Consider the following 21,674-nt stretch of genomic DNA (forward strand, 5'->3'; position numbering starts at 1 on the left):
TAATAGTTTCAAAACCAAGCTTCTTTGACTTTATGGAAATCAATCAAATTTTCCAAAATTGATTTATCTGAATCATGTGACATCTCAATTGACAACTCTTTTTATTTTCATTTTTTTTAAAATACATATTCAACTGTCATATGAAAAATAATTTAATCAATTCTGTTAAATTAAATAGAATTCCAACGTATTGTTAAAATTGTGAGAGATTTACAAATTTTGACAGGTGGGTAGATTTCTAATAAGAGAAATTCTTATGTATAAATAAAAAATGCTTGGTTTTTAACACTGTTAAGCCTACATTTTATATATGATTTATCAATTTATTTCTTTATTATTGATGAAGTTTATCTTCTTGACCGGTAACTAGTAAACAAAGGTTATAACGCTGATCAGACATTATGAGCACTCCGCTGGTAAAGTCTGTCTAGATTTTACGAATAGTTTAAGATCTTAGAGTAATGATAATGTGTACAGAATAGACATTACCTCATACCATTTATATAGTTGTGAGTTTAGAGTATACCAAGTAGAGTCTAAATATGATTAAATTTCCTATGTTGTAGTTGAAGTAGAATTTTGCCTCTAAAAGAATTTAGAGTATTGTCTACAACTTCATAGGAATATAGATAAAACGAGAATTATCCGAATATGCTGATTAATCGGAGAATACTTAGGGATTAACCTATATAGGCAAATCCTTGATATTTGGCTTATATAGGCAGATCAACGAGGGATTCAGTTGCCGGTATACGGTTCGGAGACATGGGCCCGAATACGGGTTGGGACCCACAGGTCCAGTATCCATCAATTATTTAGCTGATTGAACCGATGGAAATGTAAAATGGTGATCGCATATCGGTTCGGCCATGTTTTCAAATTTGAAACACTAGAAATTATAATATCTCAATTCCTTACAATTTTTGTCTTACTTAATTTAAATTTTACTGCCAATAAAATATAGAATTTAGAATTTATTCAACTCCTTTAGAATTCTCATAATCGCGTAGAATACCGAGTAGAAATATCTATAGATTCTGACATGCCTGAAATAATACTTTTTAAAAAACTAAGTTTCTTTAAATATAGAAACATTAAATGGTAATTTGTATTTTTAATATAATAAATCAAACTTCACTTTAATTTAAACAAAGTTCGGTAAAACTAATTTTAGTAAGCTAAATATTGAAGTTGAGATCATATAATTAGTGTTAAGTTGACTCCTAATTATTACAATATAATTGATAAATTAGTGGATTTTTTTTTGTTTCAGTATATATATATATTGAAAGCAAGGTATTATTAGCCATTATTCAGTAGAGGTATGATTGTGTCTTGCCCCAACATAAATGATAAAACCGGTATGATTGTACTATAGAATTATATAGGGTCCATTTTATTGTTATGTAGTGATCAGTGGCAAGGGAGTCGGATTATCCCTTATCACAAGCATCATCCTTGTTCTCATTCATAAGAAAAGATATGGCAGAAGGAATATCCGCCTCTATTATTTGTTATCACTCTATTTTCAAGTTATATCTTATACATTAAAGGTGTCATAATTGATTGGTGGGTCATGAGTATTATGGTATTCTGTTGATCATATGATAACAGTTAATATAAACAACAACTTATTTAACTAAAGGTGTCAAAAAAAATTAATCCTAACCCGACATAAGTTTAGAACGTCTAATTCAACACATCACGACACGACTAATACGTTAAAATAAACATATAACTAAGGGTATAAATGAACCGAGACGAACCGAGTTTTGAAGTGTTCATGTTCGGCTCGTTTAGCGAACAAGGTGTTCATATTCGGTTCATGTTCATTCGAGCTTTGAACGCAGTATTCTTGTTCGGTTCATTTAAATTTTATAGTGTTGGTGTTCAGCTCGTGTTCGTTCGTTTAACCGCTAAACGAACAAGCTCGCGAATGAGCTCATAAATAAGCTCGATAAGTACTAAACAACCTCGCGAACAAACTTGATAAGTAATAAACGAGCACATTCGCGAGTCTTTTATTTAGGGCTAAACAAACGAATACGATATAAGTTTTCTTATATCAAAATTACATAGTTTTGTTAAACTATGTAATTTTAAAATTATAACAAATATTTATGTAAATTAATCTAATTATGATTTAATTCGCGAATATTTAATCGAGTTTGTAAACAAACTTGTTAACAAACTCTTATTCAAACTAATTACCCATAACCATTTTCAACTCAGTATTTATTTTGAGATACAGAGCTGTGAAAAAAAAAACTATATTTTGGTAAGGTTCGATTTTGATTTTTTTACAATCTGTTCGATTTTGAATCTATATCGATCTTTATATGATTGGTTAGTTTTTGGTTCGATTTTAAATTTTGAAAACCAAAATTACCAAACCAATTGAAATTTCAAAAACAAAAAAGTTTCTGATTCGGTTAGTTTTGCAAGTTTTTTGTTTTTAACTGAACCAAACAAAATTTTGAAAAACAAAAGTCAAATTATAATAAAAGTCTATTTCAAAAAAAAAATCGGCTTGATTTCGTTTGAATTTTGAAAACTGAAATTAATTGAAACTGTAAATTTTGTTTTATTTTATTTTATTTTGTTGTTTTTACCGTTTTTAACCTAACCGGTCGGAATTTTAAAAAAAATTAGTTCGGTTTGATTTTGATTCTTTTTACAATCGGTTCAGGTTGGTTTTAAATTTTGGAAAAATAAAATTAACCACGCCGACCAATTTGTTTTATGTTTTACTTTTTAATTATGTGAATTGAAAAAATATACAAATAATATACTCCCTCTGTTCCATTTTAAAAGTCCAATTTGCTTTTATACACAGATTAAGAAAATATCTATTATCTTTATCTTTTTATGTTTTTTTTATGTTCTGCCCCAATTAATGATAGTAAAATTATCTAAAGAGTTTTTTTAAGATGATATAAAAAAGGATAAAAAGAGAAGTTCAATGAAAAAATATTCTAAAAATATAAATGAGACTTTTTAAATGAATCGGAGGAAGTAATATATAATAAGAATATCTTTCATAAAATAAAATCTTAAACTTTTAAATTTACACCAAATTAAATGTTCAATTCCTTTCATTCAAAATTAATATTATATTTAAAATTCGTGATATAAAATACAAGAATTCATTTTTAAATGAATTTTGAATATAATTCATTTAGAAATAAAATATATTTCCACTAAAATTGAACCAAACAATATCTAATTAAATTATTCAATAGATTATCATCTTTATGTATTAAATAAGACATTTAGTATTAATAATTTTTTATTAATAAATTAATATAAATAACAACTCCTTATTATTTAATTAATTATTTTAATTATTAATTATAATTACAAGTTCATCAATAGAATTATTTCTATGATAAATAATGATTAATCTCCATTAATCGTTTTAATCCAATTAAAAGCATATTTCATCAAGTTTGGCTAAATTACATTTTGATCCTTTAAATTAGTAATAATTACTAATTGGATTCTTGAAGTTATATTTCAACCAAATATACTTCCGGCGTAATTTATAAACTTCATCTTTGAACCGGTTTTCAGGATATACTATGATCTCGTCCTTTGGACAAAAATCGATTCTTTTAAATCAACTAATTCAATAAATCGATTTAATATAAGACGGTCAAATATTTATCTTTATGTGTGTGACTAATTAGAAATTTTTAAATTGGCAACAAAAGATGATATTACTAACTCATTAATATGATAAGAAACTATTTCTAGCTAGTTTAGTAATCTCTAATTAACTAGTTCTCATAAGTTATGAGCGACGGCCAACATTCTATATCATAACTACCTACATAGAGATCAAATACCTTAATGTAATTTTATGAACCTTATGGTTACAATTACATGGCACCAAAATTCCTTTTATTGCAAGATTATAATCTCGATAAGTGCCATTTGTAAGTCAAACTCTCAGTGTCTCTATCATATGACTTCATATCTAGTTTTAATTCTTGATGCAATAAGATTGATTATATACTAATTTATTTTTTTAGTATCAGAACTCCTTCCACTAATCTCATTGTCTTGGCCGGGACCTCTTTCTATCAAGAATAACTTAAATGACATAGTGTTAAAATATATCTAAAATTCTAATTGTATTACGACTCTGTTTATGAAGTATTTGAATGAAGAGTAATTTTGTTATCATCAGATAATTAGGAAGTATAATCCAATTAAAGTTAATACAGCTAATGCCATATGGATTATTTATTCACTATAAATACACTAACTCATTCATTTTTTACAATACATAGAACAAAAAAAACTGAATGCACAATGTAGACATTGATGTGAATAAGGGGGAAAAGGGGTGTGTGTGATGTGGCGAATATAAGGTAATCCTAACTCTTTTGAGTTACTTTTTGTAAAGAGTTAAATACTTTGTAGATTTTTTTTTCTAAATGCACATTTACTAGCGATGTTTTATATTTTGTGATTCTCCATTAATTTTGTACTCCTTTTGATAATTAGTAGATGACTCGATTCTTTTTTCCATGGATGAACGCTTTAATATCGAAACACGTAAATCTTTTGTGTTATTTATTTTTTTTTTATGTTTTTTATTTGTTGGTCAAATCAATAATTAAATATCTACGGAATAGTTTCAATTTCGATTTGCATACCAATCCGATCACAACAATTGGTACCACAGTTTCAATAATTAGTATCAATATTACAACAATTGGTATCAAAACCAATTCAGTTTTTAGATTTAATATGAATTATGATTATTATGGCTAAAATATTATTGGAGGATTTCGTAATTTGAAGGTGAAATTACTTCACACAAAGAAGTTGATTTGGAGATAGAGAAGTCATCGATTTTGAAGTGTCAAAATTCGTTGATTGAAAAAAGATTTGGATATGAAATTTTTTAAAAAAAATTGTGATGCAGATCAATATGCTATTTTACTATACAAAGAAGAAAAGTGTGACTTTTTTTTATAAACACACAATTGATTTTATATAGCATCTGTAAGATGAATGATTGATTTAATCTTTTTATACTCTTTTAAGGCTTTATAAGTGATTTAAATCTAATAGTTACTTTTAGAGTTTGTTGAATGAAGAGTTTGTTTGGGCATAGTCAGATTTTGATAAAATCATAATATTTCAAAAGAGATTTTTTTTTGATTAAATAACAACCTTAGACAAAATGTATTACAATGTTTGTATTTGGAACGACGTCACTATTAGATCGCTCATAAGTTAATTTGTTTGGAGATAATCATATCGGGATTGTGTGCTAGCAATTCTAAGCTGAAATTGCAGCAGATTATTTTTTAATCTGAAATTTATGCGGATTCAGGTTGTTCATATCACATTTGTGTCAATTTTAAATGTGTTTGCCAACTGCAACTGAGTTGACAGTGGAGTTGTAGTTATGAAAAATAGTCGATACATGCAGAATTTTGGATATTGGTTCAATTAAGTACAAGATGCATAATGAGGCGGTTAAAATAATAATGTATGTTCAACTTGATTTTTATTTGCACATGTCTAGTATCTCGGTTTATAAAACTACAAGTTTTATGGCTTAATTGGCGATGAAGTGAGATTGAATGTTGTACTTGTGATGTCTACTCATTGGGTTGGTCGACTTACGAAGATTAAAGGACATGCTACGACCTCAACATTTATTTTTTGATTTAATCATTATAGGGTACTAATGGCGTTTGTTTTTGGTATCAATTTTAAGACCAACAAAATTCAAAACTTCATGAAATTTTGATTGATACACCCGAAGATAGTAAAACTTCAAATCATTTCGATTTCAGCAAGTTCAAGATATTTTTGAAACTTATATGGTCCTCCTTAAATACCTCTTTTGGAATAAATTCAGTATGAACTTAAAATAAAAAAGTGGAGCACAACGATAATTACAGTTTATTGGAGAATTCAAGTCAAGGTGAAGATCATTGGAGTATGCCTAAAATTCAGTATTTGGGTGAATGGTAACTTTGTTTTAATTGGATAATTAAAAAGTATAATTCAATTAGGTTTAATACTAATAATACGATATGGATTATTTATTCTCTACAAATACACTAACTCGTTCATCTTTTAAAATACATAGGACCAGAAAGAACCGAACACACAATGTGAACATTGATGTGAATAAAGAGAAAAGGGTGTGTGCGTGATGTGACGAATATAAATTAATTCTAACTCTTTTGCGTTACTTCTTGTAAAGATTTAAATTTTGTGGTTTTTTTCTTCTAAGGACATATTTACTAGAGATGTTTTTTATTTAATGATTCTCCATCAATTTTGTACTCTTTTTGATGATCAGTGGATGACTCAATTCTTTCTCCCGTGGATGGATTTAATGTCGAACCACGTAAATTTCTTATATCATTTATTTATTTTGGTATATTATTATTTATTGATCATATCTATAATTAAATACATATCGAATAGTTTGATTATGCTGTGCATATCAATTCGGTCACAATTGGTACCACATTTTTAACAATTGTTATCAATGTTACAATACATATATGATCTTATCCTAGTTCATCTAAGGTGATAGAATTCTCTCTTGCCTACTCATCTATCTCCATATAAGACAAATTAGAGTCAACACATATCGCGAACATAACTCATGAAAGATTTAAAGATAACGAGTATCAAAATCTAATCACCATACACAAGATAATCGTGTCCACTCAAGTTTAGGAATTAATATGCAATATATAACTTACACAATGTTAATGTTATAGTTTACTTGAAATGTCATATAAATATTATCTAACATCACATATTCGAACCACTTATCACGTAAGTGGTCCACATGTTTATTTTGATCTTCATCAAATAGCATGAGACTCATTACCTCTAACCATTAGTATCTCATGCTAATTCAGTGAATAAACAAAGCTGACAATTTTGAATAATATGATATCTTATGAACAATAGATCGCAAACTAATATTTAAATTATTTGGGTAAAGGAATTTGTCACTCGTGTTCTTAATTTTTTTTTTAAATTCACAATGTGATCAAGACAATATATAGTAATAAATGAATATTTTGTCAAATAAATAAACTCTGAGATCAAATAAAACATATATTTCTTTACATTTAAAATTACTTTAACCAATCGTTTATTGAAGTATGGTTATAGGGCGTTAACTACCAAATTGTATGGACCCAAATGACATGGATCATTTTATTTTAATGCAAAAGAAAAGAAATTCGCAGATGAGGATTTGGCCTAATGGCCAGGTCGGGGATTTGAACACCCGATTCTCCTCAAGCCGTGATTTGCCTGATTTAACTTTAAAAAATGTACACTAACTCCTGCTAACCCCCACTAACTACTAACTCTAGAATAGGTCTATCTCTGATTAAAAAAAAATTCCCCAATTATTGCCTTCATAATTGTAAACTATATTTTACTTATTAATTTTATTTGTAAAAGAAATTTTTATTAAGATTTTTTTTTATTCTTATTGTTTTACTTATAAAAATACTCTGTTTTTTTATTAATTGTTACAAATTGTTTCTTAGAAACCATATGAAACTGTCAGAAATGAATTGAAATCATTTACAATATTTTTAAAAATTATTTTAAAAACAATTTTTTAATTATAAATTACATTTTTAAAAATCATTTGCAACCTTTTAAAAAAAAAAAATTACGTTTGAGTAGAAAAAAATATGACACACACTAAAATTAAAAAAACAAAATGTAAAATGTAAAATCTGGACTAGTAAAATATAGGACATTCTAGGATAAAATTTCCAAATTATGATTATGAAGTAAAATTTTATAAATATTTTTATGAAAATCCTTAACTTCCACTCAAGGGGCCCATACATCATCATATGTTATCGCACTATAAATTATGTGTATTTTTGGCTTTAATATTGGGAGTGAGGAGCAAATTGGGTCTTAAAATTTAAAGAGGAGCAATTATATTAAACGGTGAAAGTCGAGTCCCCTGTTTAAATGGCGTTGACATCAACTTCCAAACCTGTCGTTATACATAATAACATAGGATGTGGCTATTAAATCACAAATTTCTTTCGCGGGACACACCCACTCATCCATGTCACCACCCAACAAACCTCACTATTTTTGTCTTTTCGCCTTCTTTCTTCTTCAACAAATACTTTCTTAATTTATCGAAACGGATTATATTTGCAAATTTTAGAAATTTTGGTCATAACGGATAAAAACAGCAAGTATTTGGTATTTGTTGAGAGTTTTACCTTTAAGGAATAATTTTTTTACTTTACTAACTATTTATAATCTTAAATTTAGATATGTATCACTTTAATTAGTTAAATTATCTATCTACAGTGGAAGAAATTTAAAATACGTCAAATATGCTAGTTTTTAAATACGAGTATTTTATTTTCATTAAACTCAAATCCATATCGAGCTTGAGAATATATGCTCATTCGAGCTCGAGTTTGTATAAGACACGCCAAGACACCATTTGAATTGATTTTTTTTTTAAATTATGAATTTTATTAGATTTAAAACTATGTATAATGTGAAACCCGTGAAATTATATGGTCTGAATTGAATATAAAATCCATGAATTTGTTGAGATATATTTGGAATAATTAAAATTTAACACAATCCATTATTCATAAAAAAAATGGTGAATTTTAACTTTTTCATTTAAAAGGTGGAATTTCAAACAAGGAGTTTTCACAATTTATGAGTTCCCATTTTATTGGTTAATACTAAACAAAAAAATTTAATGCAACTCATATATTATGCAAAATTATACTCCCTCAGTCCCAATAGAGTTGTCCACTTTGAGAATTTTTTTTGTCCCAAAACTCTTGTCCACTTTCAAAAAGTAACTAACTTTACACTTAATTTTCCTACATTACCCCTATTTAAAGTCCACTAATAAAAGTAAATTGTAAGTGGACCCTACATTAAATAGGGGTATGACAAGAAAAGTAAGGAAAATTTTACAAAAACTATAAACAATGATTGGTTTTCTTAAATTATGTGATAAAGGCAAAGTGGACAACTCTATTGGGACGGAGGGAGTACTAGATTTTATCTCTCTAAAAACTCTCATACGGTGTCTAAAGGAGTTTGTAATTTTTCATTTTTAATATTATATCAGATGTATATAACGGCTAGTTGAAAGTGATGCCAACGTTGTTTAAATAGGGGCATGGATTTTCCGTTTAATTTAGGGGTGAGTACGGTTCGAAGGAATCCGTCGGCAAATCTTCGGAACCAAATCAAAAACCGGGGATATTAAAAATGGGATCTCCGGATTCATACCAATAATCGGTTGAGATCGGTCCGATGATTTAATTTTTGATACGGTTTGGTACGGATATTGTTAGAACCACGGATATTAATTTATTTATAGTATAATTATTTTTCATTTATTTTATTCTTTTATACAATTTCAATACCAATTTTTATGATCTAAACATGGATTAAGATTATTAATGTTATTGATTAATTATATTTATAATAAAAATAATGTTGAATGTATTAACGTAAAAGTATGTCTCTTCCTCCGTATTTTTACATATAAATATAGACATATATTTAATGAAATTAAAAACTTATTAATCGTTGAAAATAAATAAATTGATAAAACTAAATCATTAACTATAAATTTTTTACACAATCATATAAATAGTAGGTTTTATCCACAACTTTATAATATGCCTCGAGTATTTTAATAGCACTAGTCGTGTGCCCGCGCCACTGAGCGGAATTAGCTTAATATTAAATTTTAAATTTTTCATTATAGAAGTATGTTATATTTATTTTATCTTAAAATAAATATGCTATATTAGACATGAGTTTTATTGATTCTGGTTTAAATTAATTGCAATAATTAATTAATCTATTAATACAGTTTTTATTTTTGTCATTAGTACATTCATTAACTTGTAGTAATTTGTATTTTTAGATAAATTAGCTTATAAACATTGGATAATTCAATTTGGAAGTCATAAAAATGCTCTTTTAGTATAAGTATTTTATTCAGATTAGAATATTAATAAAGAATTATCTATTAATAATAACTTTAAAAAATAAATAAGTGTTTTACCTAAATTGAAAACTCATGAAGATACTCTTTTGATCCTTTCAGTTATATAAATATATAGATATAAATAAGAAGTAGATTAATTTAATTTCTAAGTATTTAATAGACAATTAATTAGAATATTAGTTTATTTTAATTATGTTATAAATAGTTCAGTTTAATTAAAATTCTAAAACAATTTGTTTAACATATAATTTTTAGTAGATAATTAGAGATTATAATATTAATTAAATTTATTACAATTATATGATTGTGTTTCATTTAATCATTATCAAATTAGTTAGAGTTTTTATATTCTTTAAGGTTACAAAATAATTTTAATGTTCAGTAATTTAAATGTAATATGAATGTAATAATTAAATTAAAAGTAAAATAGTATATATATATATATATATATATATATATATAAAAAAAAATCGGTTCTTCGGTTATAAGTTCGGTTCTTTGGTTCAGAACGATTTTCGGGACGGTTATTTACCTAAAATCCAGAACCGTATCAATTAAATTTTCGATTCGGTTCGGTTCGGAAAAAGTCAGTGGTCAATGGATATTTTCGATTTGATTTTTGGTTCGGTTTTGAAGTTATGCAGATCCGTGCTCAATCCTAGTTTAATTGCTCCTGTTTAAAATTTAAAGGGCTAATTTACTTCTCAATCCTAACATTAAGGGAAAAAACGCACCCTTTCCCCTTTTTGGTATATGTAGTATGATTGATCCAGATTGCTGCCAAAGCCCACATCAGGACCATTAATCAGTCGGATGTGGCTTCACTGTATGGCCATGGAAAGCCCATCTACTTATCTCGTCTATGCCCAATTCATCTCAGTCAAATAAACTAATCTAGGGTAGAAAGGGATCAATAATATCAAAAACGTCATTTACATATGCTTATAATTGGTACTATATGAAAAAAATAAAATTTTCAAATCAGACTCGAATAGAATCCATGCAAGCTTATTATTCTACGTGTGAAATTGGTCTCGTACATTTAGTTAAATTTTGACGTAGTTTCGAATAACTATGGTCTGAATTTTATAAATCTAATATATGAGCTAAGTATGGATATTAAATACTCCCTCTGTCTCAAATTGATAAGCAGTTTAGGACAAACACAACTATTAAGAAATTTCGTAAATTTATACAAAATGAATAATTCTATAAAAACATACCACTCTTACCCCTATTTACTGCAGTGTTGATTTTGTTTATTAGTGGGTTTCTCTCTCTCTTTTAATGTAATATATTACAATTAATGAGGGCTTATATGTCATTTAAGTATTTAAGCAATAAACTACTGCCTATAATTTGGGACAAAAAATTCAAAATACTGCCTATCAATTTGGGATGGAGGGAGTATTAAATATTAATTTAAATCGGATTTATGGCTTTGGGCCTAGTCCAACATTGTCCAGGCCTACTAAGATCAAATATGCATGTGAAATTTAGAATTTTGTTGCAAGAATATAAAATAATATTATTTTATTATAATTTTATAAAAATGAGCAAAATATTCAAATAAAAAAAATTAATTACTAAATTCTGTATCAGTAATGTTATTTAAATATTACTAAAATAAATAATTATTCACTATTATTATGTAGGTCTATCTGTCAGCAAATACATGTTTAATCATAATTATTCCTCTCAACCTTGTAACATATACACAAAAGTAATTTATTAAATTTTTATGATCACAATATTTATCGAGACTAGATTTATTATTGTTAAAATATACTACCAGATTATCATATAATGTGCAACCCATATTTTTGATTTAGACATTCTCTAAATCGATTTTAAAAAAAATGAATCTTTACAATATTTATGAATTGTGAAGTCGTAGAACGTATAATTCGTGCATTTAAAAATTTCACCTTTTGGATTAAATACTGGATAATTTCTAAAAAAAGAAATTAAGACAAGATTTTTTTTTAATTTTAAATGAGATATTTTAAATGGTGGGTGATGAATCTTCAATAATTATGAATTCTTCTAATGGTTTTTTTTATCAGACAAATAATTTTGGATAAATTTGTAGAATTTATAAAAATTGCAATTTTTTTAGCGTTGTACCTGGTTAAACAACAAGTTTGGACCCTCAATTTTTTCTTTCTACCTTAAAAAATTAACCTAATAAAAACAATCCTAAATTATGATTTTTTAAATCATTAATAATTATTTCTTAAGTCCATTTTAATTTAAATTATATTATCTTCCTTACTTAATAATATAAGAATTCATAATATCTACCATATTTTATATAAATAAATTTCTCGATGAGTTATTACTTAATAAACTATTAATGGGTTATTACTTTATAAATTAAACAATTATATAAATAAATTGATGAAATCGATAGTTATTTTAAAAAAAATTGAGGGAACAAATGATTTTTTTTAAAACAATTGAACCAAATAATGTCATTTTATATAAAAACAAAATTATTCGGCAAATTTTTGCACCCTATTAAAATTCTTATTTTACCCTGGTTAATGTTATACTCTAATATAATAATTTTAAAATACTTTTAGCGATTGTGATGGACAATTGTCTGATTCATAAAACATTAATGTAAACAATTGTTTAGATTGGTTGTAAGCATTAAGCAGCAATTGTTTGATTCATATAGCATTGATATATCTAAACAATTACTTCACTGATTAAGTGTTAACTGTTAAGCATCATTCTATTAGGTTATGAGTCTAATTATTCCACAAATTCTCTCTTCACCTATTTAAAAAAACTTATCATAAAAACATTTGAACTATGATTTTTTTTATTTGATAGTTTATTAAATTATCAATAAATATTAAAATAAAATAAGACCTCATGGCAACATTTTATTGTATATATTGAATAACTTTTCTATAATTATTTTATTGTTGTTTATTTTATCTATTTTATTGTTAGATGAAATTATTTCATCTAACGATGAAAAATGGATAAATTAACCTTTAATTTGTTAAAATTAATAAAAAAATTTATAAAAAATATATTGGCAAGTTGGCAGAATAATTTTATTTTGGTAGGAAAAAAATATTAGCCTTTGTATAGAAAAAAAAATTCAATATAACTCAAGATTTTTTTGCAGTCATGGTAATATATAATTAATAATTTTAAAATATTTATTTAAATTATATTATACTTTTAGAAAGAAATAATAAACATAATAATATCACCTTAGTTTAACAAAATATTAACGTGTCTTTTATATTTTTTATACCCTCAACTAAGTCAATAATAAGAGTCTTTATTTTACACTAAATAAAATAAATTTTTGTTTAAATACAAGGTCAAATATCATGATAATAAGGTGCAAAAAAGAGGTTGATAAAGTTTAATAAAGAAATTTTATTACCATTTAATGAATAAATCCAATAGATAAGCCAAACCAAAATCTATAAATACCCAAAATCTGCAAAACATGACTTGCCATTATCTTTTTTTATTTTTTTCTGTGTGCTTGCTAAAAGAATTTTTCAAGATTTGAAATAATTGCAATTTTTTTACAAAGACAAAACTACCTCCACAAGTCCCATTTTTTCATGAAAATACATTTCTGCCCATAAAAACTTGCGCAAGCATTGCGAGTATAATCATATTTTTTGTGATAAATTTCATAAGTGGGATTGTGACATAAAATTTTAGATTTTACACAAAATTGGAAAGGATATATGATCAATTAAATCAAATTCTTGTAAATGGAATTGTGCTTAAATAAGTAAAGATAATTAAGTGAAAATTCTCAATCTTTCTATGTACTTGTTCATCAAAGGATTGGAGAAGAATAATGAACTTTATATAAGTAGTAATTAAAGATAAGCTTGATCTTGACTCTCACTACAACAAATTTTTATTCTTTCAAGTCACTTTCTAAATCACCTAAATTACTACTACTATTTAAGAAATAGATTTAAAGAATGTTGGTGATGATTTTAAGGATGTGAATTTGGCATTTTTCTTATTCTCTTTGACAAGAAATAACACCACTAAATTTGGCTTAATTGTATTATTTGTTTATTTTTATATATATAAATGTGGTAATGTTATAAAAATTCATAAATTATACATATTTTTTTCATTTAATCACAAATTTTAAAACATCTCAATTGTATTTAGGAAGTTTCATTTTTTGTCAATTCGATATACGAGATTATAACGTGGTTGTCAAAAATGATGTTCATCTCAACAAAACCACACCAATAAATAAATGTTATGTCAGAATATAAATCGAATTGAAAAAAACTAAACAAAATTTTTTATATAAAATTGAAACGTTTTAAAGTTGCTGATTAAATTGAGAAAATTATGTATAGTTTATAAATTTATTTAATATTATTTATATATATATTTTTTTTTGTAAGCCCATCCGGTTTCCAGGGCTTCCCCTTAACTAATCCGGATCCGACCCGCATCGCGCATCTGGCATGGTGGGTGAGTCTGCCAGTGGGGATTTTCTGCATTCACAAGACTCGAACCCGAGACCTTGTTTAAGCGATAACAAGCCGCTTACCACTTGAACCAACCCCGTTAGTAATATTATTCATATATTATAGAGTAGTTAGTCATATTCATTACACATAGGATCATGTTATGCTCTTAAAATCAACAATTATTAAATCAACTATCATACAAGGATTTAATTGATTCATCTGTTGCTAATAGCTGATAGATGCTATTGATTATTATTTATAGATGACAAATGATAGCTAGCTACTAAGTGATAGTTGATATAAGTTATGTGTTTGGTGAAATTTAATTATTTATTGTTTTAATATGTTAAATGATTATAAATAACATAATTATTGTATAGAATAAATAAATAAATAAATGAATTATATTAAATAAAAAATACTTAAACTTACCTTTTATAAAGAACACAAGTTTAACAAAAAAAAATATTAAATATAAATTCTGATGATTTTTTTATTTAACTCAAATATTGATCAACTATAGCTATAATGATATGATAAAGTTAAAATTTATATAATTCATAAATGACAAACTATTTTAAAATAGTTTAAAGAAATTCACATATTTTAATATGAATAATTTTATCTAAACATTTAATAAAGTTTATATAATTATCAACCGTTGAAAAAAAATAAAAAAAACTCTTTACATAAAAAGTTGTTTGATGAAAAAAAACACTAATTTTAATTTATTAATAACACCAAAATAATTATCTGAATTTTTATTTTTTTGTCAAAGATAATTTCATTGAAAATGAAAAAAATCAACTCTACAAAGATTGGGCTAAAGTATTACAACAAAAGGCATAATCATTAAGGGTTCTTTTCGTACCTGCCACCCAATTACAAAAACGATTAACAAAACTGAAGGAACAAGAATTAAGATCCCTGCATAGAACCCTACAATCTTGGTAATATGACAAATAATCACCTTATAATAATCCATTTTCAGCTCGTACATATATAGGCAGAGCGTAATCACTCACATACTTGAATAGGTTAATTTGAAGTCGGACTGTTGTCGATAATTTTCAAAGTAAAATAAAAATGGCTCTGGATGGTTCACACATCCTTTAATTCGGGCTGAAATAAAGAAGTATTTATTACGCAAATACATATAGGTACATGAGTATAAAACTAAATAATGACAATCGTGATTTTTTATCAATAAATTATACTTTAAATGATATAAACGTTGAACAACATTCTATTAAAATTGTGCATTCAATGCGTTCTATAACAATGGTGGAATCTGAAGGGGGTTGAAACATTTTTTGATTGCAGGATTTTGACGTTCGTTTTGTTATTGTTCAAGTCAAATTGCATGTTGTGCAACTGATTCTTTTTTATTTTTTGGCTAAATAATAGATTGTGTGGTTTAATTTTAATTATTTTGCTTTTCAAAAGAATACTAATTATATTATTATTTGTTGATTAATTCTGTTAAATTAGCGACTTATATAATTAATTAGTTTTATTTAAAAATTTAATTGATTAAAAATTTTACATTATGAGTTAAGATAATCTTTTTATAGTATTTAGAAGGTTGGAATGAACTATTAATCAAAAAGTTCATAAAATTAATTTTTACTAAAAATTCTTCAAAAGTTTATACTTTATTTCCGTGTAATCGGGTCCTTCGGCGACAAAGTTTTTAGGACGCGGGTGATGTTATTTTTGCACTGTCGCCTTGGACAAGTTTTTAGATTTACTTGGATAAATAGATCTTGTACGACTCTATTTATAATACTTATTCTTAAATTTATTTTCTATCAATAATCTTTTCCGTTATATATCATAATTGAAAGTTTTAAGTTAAACATTAATTAAAAATATATAGCTTTTCAATGGGATTTTTTTATATATTCTCATAATATAGTATCGGTATTTTCCATAGAACCCAGATAGAAGGATTTTGCATGAGGCCAAACCCAAAAAATCTTACGAGGGTATTTTGAAACCTTAGAAAGGTAACGAGAGTAACTGTTTCAACTTTGAAGAGGAATTATTGTCTTTCCACGTAAGCGTGTTGCAGCTGGAAGATGGCCCCGTCAAGTGATAGCAGCCACGTGGTCTTCTTTATATGGCTAAAGTCAAGTGTTTTGTATTGATCATTTGTGCTGTGACGCCATCAAAACCTGAACCGCGTGTCCGATTAGCGCGAGAATCCACTTGTAGGACCCAATTGATTACGTGTCCACCGTTAAAAAGGCCTAACTCTCTTACCTCATCATTTGTGGGGACACAACTGCACAGTAACATAAACGTCGTTATGTTCGATATGTGGGACCCTTCTACATAGGTTTTCTAGGTGCAATGGCATAAATACCCTCACACGTAAGCATCAATTAACCAATTATTCTTCACCCTCTACATTTTTATCGGATGAAAAAAGGAGTAAAAGGATTGTCCCATATTTAAACTCGTGAATCGATATTATATAAATTAATTTAAATTATTTTAATATAAGTATTCCAAATAAAAATAATTATTTATATTTTTACAATGAATAAAACATAATCACAAATATGTATAGTTTAAATTAATTCCAACATGCTTTTTAAATATTCTAAAGATATATATATATATATGAGTTAATGTAATTGAATTTATTTTGAAAAATTACAGTTAAAACTATCAAAATACGCCAAATTTAATTTATATGATCTGGTGTTACAAAATTAAGAACCAAAACAATTTTTGATAAATGGAAAAACAATCTACTTGAAGCGAGTTTACAATCCGAATATAATGCATCTTCTAAAATCAATAAAATTATTAGTTACAAATTCAATGAACATATATATTTAAGGCTTAATGGCAAAAAAAACCCAAATTTTTACGACTTGTTGCAATTATATCCAAAACTTTTAATTTTTGCAATAATATCCAAATTGCATTATTTTGTTGCAATAATATTCAAATTGCATTTTTTATGTGATTTTTTTTGAGTTTTTTGCTGTTTTTTGAGACTTTTACTATATTATTATACATCAAAACATAATAATAGCCTAATACCTTAATTGAAAATAACAAGTTTAGCCATCAATTTAACTATTATTGCTACAAAAAATACAATTTGGATATTATTACAACAAAAAAATGCAATTTGGATATTATTGCAAAAATTAAAAGGTTTGGATATAATTGCAACAAATCGTAAAGGTTTGGGTTTTTTTTACCATTAGGTCTATATTTAATTAAATATATAAAACATCCATTGTAGTATTTATTTTTTGTTTCATTTATTAAATTAATGAACTAAACTTTTCAGTAAGTGAAAAGCATTTATTCAATATGAATTGCTCCAAATGAAAGTATGCATGAAACTTACTATAATTCAGTTGAATAAATTAAGTAGGTAGTATATATATATATATTGGTCACCATCTATCTGAGTGAAGATATACTGAGAAATTATTTCACGAATATGTTCAACAAAAATTAAAAATATTTCAAAAACTAGTTGAGGCAATGAGGTAGCAAATTATGGGAATATAAGGCTACTATCTCTTTTAATTAAATTTTAGACGAATTCTTAAAGCTAGTAGCTCTTTTAATTAAATTTTAGACAAATTCTTACGGTTAAATTATTGGGATAATTTCAAATAATGAATTACATGCTAATTTTTTAATATATTATATATGTATATTTATAGTATATAATTATTTTTCTAATCATTATTTATAATTATGGTTAAGGATCAAGTCGTGTAGGACTCAAATTGTTGAAGAGTTGGCGGGATATTATCATGTGGCAAAAATTGAAACACCACATGCTACAAGAAATAAAAAATAATAATTCAAAAATATACACAAAGAAATTATAAAGGATACTATTACGTATGATTACAGCTTGAAAACGGAATGCATGCATCATGAAATGAATGAATGGACAGCACAGAATGAAAGAAAGAATGATAATTAAGAGAAAATATATTTAGATATTAAATTTACATATGGATTGCATTTTTCATATTGGAAAATTATGAGATTAAGAGTGTATATTTAGTGTTTATTCTGATTTTTATTAATTGATGCGTTTCTTATCTATTTCCATTTTAATTTATTTCTTTTAAGGAAATTGGAAAAGAGGATAATGGAAAAAAATTAATTAGATTGGAGAATATTTTTTTTATAGATTGTGCAAAATTCATCCTCTCCGTTCCCGAAAAAAGGAAATTAGGAAAAGGGCTTAATATGCCAATGAACTTTGTCAAAAGTTAAATGTTGAAATATCAAACAATTTATGACATAATCCTATAATCAGGAGAAGAACATTTTCATTAGTGATATTTAGATGAAGAAAAGTTTATGAAACTTTTCAATTGATCAAACTGGCCTACAAACTGATGACAAAGGGTTAAACAAATGGTCAATTCAGTTAAAACCGACAAATTTAACCAAACTTAATCAAATTATATTATCTTTTTAACCAAACCGTCTGAATGATCAATTTTAATCAAAATTGATTTAATCGGAAAGATATAAAGTCAAAATCGGCCAAATTAGTCGGTTGATTCAATTGGGAAATTCAATTGTGTGAGATTTTTGGAATTTGAAAGCTTATTTAATCGAATTAAAAAAATTGGCTCTCTTGCATAATGGTGCAACTGCGCTATAAGTATAGTATTAGTAGTCATTATTTTAATAATCTAGCTAAGAGTTAGACTACCATTGTCTATACATAAAGCATAATTTGTAACTATATAACTGTTTCCATTGAATATTGATTTCTAATGTACACTGGATATTTGCTCTACATTAAAATATTGCATAATGAAAGTAAATTGTTTAATGAATATTTCAATGCAGTCCCTACAGAATTAATATTCAAATAACATAATCAAAAGTTTAGAATATAGAACTCATAAATAATCACAATCATGTAACCACTAATCAAGCCACAAATCCTTATTTTACATTCAAATTACAAAAAATTAATAAAAAAAATTAAGTTAGCCACCAACTGAATCCCATATTATGACAAATTAAATTATGCATCAATAGAACAATCTGACAATAATTAATACCAATACAATAACAACACTCCCTTCACAAATCTTTAGATCTCAAAGAGAGAATAATTCATAAATTCTTACAATACCCATATAAAATAATATAATATAGTTTATATATTTGCTTCACTTTCTTTCAAGATTCAACAAATCTATACACAGAGTTCAAACCAATAGTACTAAATTGAAAATATCCTCTCCATCTTGTGGTGCTTTTTATAATTACTCCAAACTTGAGGGTCATATTTTTAAATAATAACTTTCAATAGTTCCAAAGACAATCAAGATCCACGGGTCCAACTCCAACTCCAGCAGAAGTAGACGGAGCTTCATCATCATCAAAGACCCGTTTACCCATTTCAAGATTTGAAATTACAGAAGAAATTTCAGTGTGCTGCATTTCACTAGTTAATCCAGTTTCTTGAGAGGCGCTAATCACTTCCCTCTCACTTTTCAAATTCTGCTGATGCTTTTGATTATTATTATTCTCAATCAACGCCCTTAAAAGTGAGTGTTCTTGCATTGAATTACCAGAATTTGAGTACTGAAGATTTGGCTGAGAATTGTAGAATGAATTTGGGAAAGGAATTCTTGAGAAATTTGAGTAATTTTCAAACGGGTTTGACGAGATTGATAGAATATTACTGTTGAAAGTAGTGTCGATTGATTCGGGATTATTGGAGAAGCAGGGCACGTAGGCTGATTCAGAAATGATTTTGGTAGAAGGTGATGAATCCATTAATGGTGGTAAAATTGAAGGACCTAATTCATTTCCAAATGAATTTAACCTTACTAAACCTGAAATATGTGTTTTTTTACCACCTGAACTCTTTTGAAACACCCTGCAAATCACCCATTCATTCTACAAAACAAAAACACCGCAAAAACATTTAAAATCCAATAAAAACAGAGTAAAAACAGAGGTTTATGTGAAAAAATTAGTCACCTTTGCAGTTTTGGGTAGGTTATGGATTGAGAATTTGCCGTCTAGTCTGTATTCATGCATGACCCAGTTGGTTTTTTCACCTTTAGGAGCTCGACCTTTGTAAAAAACAAGAGTTTTTTTCATTCCGACGAGCGATTTTCCTCTGTAAATCTCTTTATCTTTGCCTGTAGCTTTCCAATAACCAGCTTCAGTTGCTCTGTTTGTCCTTAAACCAGTCGGGTATTTTCTGTCTCTTACACAGAAAAAATACCATTCTTTTTCTCCCATTTTCGCTTTCCCTTCATCCAAACAGAAACAAAATAATCAATAAACAAATCAACAAACACGAAAATTAGATGGAATTAACCCAATTCAACCGAGTTCTTACATGGTAACTCCCACGGTTCAGACTTGTTCAAATCCACATCTCCAATAGCTTTTGAAGCAAAATGAATATCAAGAACTTTCTTGTACAAATAGTGAGATATAAGCTCTTCATCAGTCGGGTGAAACCGAAAACCGGGCGGTAAATCCATCTGATCATCTTCCTTAAGATCAAACCCTGAAATATGTTCCATTTCTGGAAATAAAAACGCTAAAACCCTGCTGTTTGTTTGCAGTTTTTCATAAATTTAGGGTTTAGTTTTATAAATATGAAATGAGAATTGACTAAAGCAGACACTTATGAATGAATGGAAAGTGAGAGATTGCAGCTAAGAGATAACAGAAAGGTAGAGAGAGAAGTTAAAAAAGGATTGAGTGAGAGAATTAAAAAATTTAAGAAGAAGAAGAAGTTTTAAAAATGAGGGTGAAAATTGGAAAGTAAAGAGTTGAGAGAAAAAAAAAGGAGGAAGAAAGAAGAGAAGGGGCCTAAATAGTGGTGTCTTTGGTGAGCAAGAAACGTGGTCTCTAAGGCAACCTTTTTTAGTAGGTTGTTTTGATCTCTCTCTGCTCTCTTTTATATACCTTTTTTAATACGCACCGTATCTGAGTTTCAATAGTCTTTTTATTTTATTTAAATTCTAAAAAAAATTAAAAATATTCTCTTATAAAATCATATCTATTTTTTTATTATTAATTATAAATATTGTTTTTTTATGAATGGAAAATAAGATTGTTTTTTTAATTAGATCATATCTAACTTAAATACTAAATTAGTTGTAATGTAAATT

At 26.7% G+C, this 21,674-nt stretch overlaps 1 protein-coding gene across 1 annotated transcript; it reads right to left on the reverse strand.

Moving 5' to 3' along the window:
• Nucleotides 1-19,540: 19,540 nt before the first annotated feature.
• Nucleotides 19,541-21,405, reverse strand: LOC126671144 (NAC domain-containing protein 100). The gene is made up of 3 exons (XM_050364860.2): nucleotides 20,891-21,405; nucleotides 20,524-20,801; nucleotides 19,541-20,439 (listed from the first exon to the last, which is right to left on the reverse strand). Exons 1-3 carry the CDS (start codon nucleotides 21,078-21,080, stop codon nucleotides 19,840-19,842), a joined length of 1,068 nt encoding a protein of 355 aa, XP_050220817.1. The 5' UTR covers nucleotides 21,081-21,405; the 3' UTR covers nucleotides 19,541-19,839.
• Between the last annotated feature and the right edge of the window lie 269 nt (nucleotides 21,406-21,674).

The sequence above is a fragment of the Mercurialis annua genome, linkage group LG3, assembly GCF_937616625.2.
Source record: "Mercurialis annua linkage group LG3, ddMerAnnu1.2, whole genome shotgun sequence".
In the NCBI taxonomy this organism is placed as follows: domain Eukaryota; kingdom Viridiplantae; phylum Streptophyta; class Magnoliopsida; order Malpighiales; family Euphorbiaceae; genus Mercurialis; species Mercurialis annua.